Source organism: Phaeoacremonium minimum, assembly GCF_000392275.1.
Source record: "Phaeoacremonium minimum UCRPA7 unplaced genomic scaffold PA7_03_scaffold_610, whole genome shotgun sequence".
In the NCBI taxonomy this organism is placed as follows: Eukaryota; Fungi; Ascomycota; class Sordariomycetes; order Togniniales; family Togniniaceae; genus Phaeoacremonium; species Phaeoacremonium minimum.
In genome coordinates, this window is record NW_006921512.1 from 196,196 (window position 1) to 200,511 (window position 4,316).

Genomic DNA, 4,316 nt, shown 5'->3' on the forward strand with positions numbered 1-4,316 from the left:
GGCGTGCATTCGTCTGGGATGATCTTGTTGCTGCTGGCTATGCCGATAAAGTTCAGTACGTTGGTTCGCAAAACAGTAATCCACAGAACTGTCAACCTACAACAAAGAATTGGGATCAGCACCACGAAGGACACAGTGGATGGCTTGCTATAAACATAGCGAATCAATATCTCGAGGGTTGGCTTCAAAAGACACCAGCCGATATCGTCATGTTCATGTTGGGCACAAATGATGTTTCTCAAGGCCGAAGCACAACCGACATTATGGCTGCCTATACCAAGATGGTGCAGATTATGCGCAAAGCAAATCCCAAGATGAAGATCATTGTGAGTGCTTTTTTTCTAAGTGATTAACAATAATAATAGCTAATTGAACTTTTTGCCCAGGTCGACTTGGTCATCCCTCTGTCTTTTTCGAACTCCGGCATACAAGCTATCAACAGCGCTATTCCTGCCTGGGCGAAGGGTCTCAACTCCACAGACTCTCCTATTGTTATTGCTGACTGCACCACCGGCTTCCCAACATCTGACCTGCGAGACGGGGTGCACCCCAACATTGCTGGTGACAGGATAATTCAGTCCAGAATTACCCCTCTTTTGTTAAACTACGTAAATCAGTCATTGGCAGGTGTATAAGATGACCGTTTCAATTTCTTCAAAAGAAATAATCGGACTCATGATAGCGAAGAAACTTGAAAATAGTACGGAAATTCTGTCACATTCCTTATCGTGTACGCTGTATGACATTCATTTGTGTATATTTATGGTATCATGCTTGCTAGATGCATTCATTCCTATAGTCTACCAACTCACTTATCACAAAATGTTCCAGTCCCGATACTTAGGCCTACAGTCACTTATACCCCCGAGTCGTCCTGCTCAACGCTCGCTGTGCTTGCGTACGAACTCCAGGTCGAGCATGTGTCGCTTAGTGTGTCGTAATCTATGAGACTGGTTATCTCACTTTGTCTGACGACAAATTGCAGTGCAAAGCCTTCCGATGTGTGCCAACCAATGTGGCAATGCATTAGCCACGCGCCTGGGTTGTCGGTCTCAAAAGCGAGGACAAGATATCCGGAGGCTGGCAGCATTGCGGTGTCGCGTCGAGGAGGGTTATCAAGATTCAGTGTCGTGCTTGATGAGTACGTCCCAGAACCTTGTGCAAGAACAAAGAAGTCGAAACCGTGTAGATGAATGGGGTGCGGTACCGCGAGAGTTGTTTGAATGACAATGTATGCCCATTCGTCAGCCTCGGCAAGCTGAATTACAGCGTTAGAAGTGTCGAATGTGGTCGCATTATTGTACACTTGTAGTAGTGTTGGATCAGCCCAATCGACTACCATAGTAGTGCTATTCAGATACCAACGGAACAGGTTGTCGGAGTTCTTTCCAACAGTTGCAGTTTCGCTGTCCTGAACGGCAGCCGAGTCTACAGTCTTGGACACATAAGGGACGAGGTCGGCAACATCTTCGTCATCGCAACTGTCCGTGTAGTCATAGCCTGTAGTGCTCGGAGTTCCCGCGCTGTCGCCATAATAGACGATGCCCTTGATGTTGTCTGTACTATCGTTGTCCGAACAAGCAATTTGAGGAATCGCTCGCATCCAGAAGTCGGTAGCTACAGAGGACATTCCAGTCGTTCGAATGATCACATCATACCTCTGGCCTGAACGGTATTAGTGTCAACTTATGGTAGCCTTGGATTTTTGAGACCTACCCATTCCGATACTGAGAACAGTAGTGTTGTATGGTTGAATCGGGACCAGATCACTCGCAATGACCTCCAGAGTATGATTGTCGATAGAAAATTTGAAATGAGTGTCAACTGCAGCGTTAACCAGTCGAAGACGGTATGAAGTCCCATCTTCTAATCCCATGGAGAATCGAGACCCCGTCTGTGAGCTGTCGTCATCATCTCCATACACATTTGTACCGTTGATAAGGCCATTATCAAGAGTGGGCGGGCCACTGCTCTCCGCCGAAATGTACAGTTCATCAACGGTCTGATGGTCCCAGTCGTTGAGGAAAAGCATCCCCAAATCGTCATCATAGTTCGAGGTTGCTGGACCGTTGATAATGATGCCGCCGAAGACGCCTTCCCAAGCTTGTAGGGCAAAATGTGAGTGATACCATGTTGATCCATATTGCGTGGCTTTCCAAGTGTACGTGATGCTGTCTCCTACCGCTGTTGGGCATTGAGTAATACTCACAACACCGTCATTCTGGTTAGTATAATTCTGGCGAATACCGTGAAAGTGAATGCTAGTGCCATTTGTGCTGGTTGAAAGAGAATTGGTGACATGAACCGTCACAGTGTCGCCCCAATCGGCAAAGATTGTAGGGCCCGGAATCGTGCCATTTATGGCCATAGCTGTTGACAATAAGTCAATGAGCGTCTAAAGTAGAATCAGCGACTTACCAGTCCTCGAAACCCCATCCGGGGAGACGGTGACATCAGTCAGTTCAAGCCAGTACTCCCGGGTAACACCAGTATCCGGAGCGGTGTTGTAATAATCAGTAGTGATGTCGTAATCACACCACTCAGTCCGGGTAGTGGCGGTATTCCCGTCACACGAGGCTCGAGGATGAAGGTTGGGAAGGCCTGGGAAGCCAAAAGGAGTGGCATTGACCAGGCCGCTAAGCAAGACTGGAAAGAAAACACACGAAAGCATGGCTAGTTTTATCAAGAAAAGAAAGGATAGACGATGTCAGGGTTTGAGTGAAAGCAAGGCAGTGAATGATGACACAAGCCTTCACCATCTTCTAGCGTTGTTGACTTGAGTACTTATACATGTAGTCATGAGTCAATCGAAAGAGCGTGGAGGAGTTCCTTGAGCTTCGTCCTACTTGATGGAGCACACGAATGCTTGACACGTCAAAACTCCACTTGCACCGCCCAACAGCTAGATCATCGCTTAGCTATACAGCGCCCGAAAGGGTCTAGCCGTCAATGCATTCACAGAAGCATGATGTTGCGAGGCCTCTCGAAGGGCTTCGTACGTGGCCCAGGGTGTAGTTGCCGGGGTGCTGAGCCTCATTGAGCTTAAGTTTTTCGCCCGTCTCGTGGTGCTCTGCAGAGACGATGGGGATTTCGGAGAATGATCGCATGTCAAGCAGCACAAATGGAGCCATAGTCCGATGAGCAGTGATAGTAAAATTATGGCCATGGAGACTATAGGTTTGCGTAACGAGCCTCGAATGAATGACATCGACGAATATGGAGGCTGAGGCTATTACGCTGTAACTGTGCATTATCCGGTTGTCCAATAGCGGAGATTCAATTGTTTCAAATGCTAATTTTGGGTGTTTATTCGGACCCCTTTCCAAATTCGTCCAGTCTATCTGATTAACCCCTTTCTGTCCCCAAACGGTGTGGGGAAGCTGAACCATTCGTCATTGTCGACGCGTAACAAACCCCTGGACCTTGTTCATTCATCTGCAAGGCCAATCCATGGCACTGGATGCTTATCCCAATGCTTTGCATTGCTGAAAACCTCTAACGGCTCGTTTTCGGGAAAATACCTCTACGACTAACTTGATCGATTCGCCCAAGCGGCAAGCGAGCGGCAAGCGCCGCCCGGAGTTCATCCTCATTCGGGTTGAGGCGCCAGATCAATCAATCCTCTCCTATAGCGACACGCGCACAGCTTCAACGACACGTACAACAATGGCCCCTTGCTATGGAGTCCAAATCGGGTTGTGGGGCAACACAGCCAATTCAAGTTCCGATGAAAACCAAATGCCGGCGCTAGTTAGCGGGACAATGCTTGATATGCATGAATTCGTTCAGCAAAGCCTCGTCATGGACGGGGAACTCGCTAGCTTGTACTCGTCAGCCACTCTAGAGTCACTTGCGCACCCAATGGGCGCGATCAAGTAGTCTGTCAATGAAGAAACGAATCCAAGGAGATAAATGTTCAGCAAGCTGCTGTTTTTGTTGTTCGAGTATCGCCAGTCATACAATCGCTTAAACGAAGAAAAGTCTCGAGACGGACCAGCGTCTACAACATTGAACTCACTACTTTGATCTTCATCATGTTCGTGTTTCGACTTTGCCAAACGGCTATCGCGATCTCAGCAGCCCTATCAACTACATTTGCTGCATCTTTGTCTCGTCGCGCTGAAGGAGATACTTTTAGCCTCTTTGCGTACGGTTCTGACGACTCCGGCATTGGAGGCTTTCCTTTGCTATCAATAAATGGTGTGCTCATGAATACTTTATCTCTATAAACAGGATCAAGTTACTGACTAGGGACTCTCTGCAGGACTCGCTTATATAGCTAGCTCCCCGAATGTGACTATAGGCAACTCTACCGG

At 47.8% G+C, this 4,316-nt stretch overlaps 1 protein-coding gene across 1 annotated transcript; it reads left to right on the top strand.

Moving 5' to 3' along the window:
- Positions 1-263: 263 nt before the first annotated feature.
- UCRPA7_8789 (putative carbohydrate esterase family 3 protein) lies at positions 264-635 on the top strand (the record flags this gene model as incomplete). Its single annotated transcript, XM_007921299.1, has 2 exons — positions 264-326; positions 387-635. The coding sequence occupies 2 exons, from the start codon at positions 264-266 to the stop codon at positions 633-635; spliced, it is 312 nt and encodes a 103-aa protein (XP_007919490.1).
- Positions 636-4,316: the final 3,681 nt, after the last annotated feature.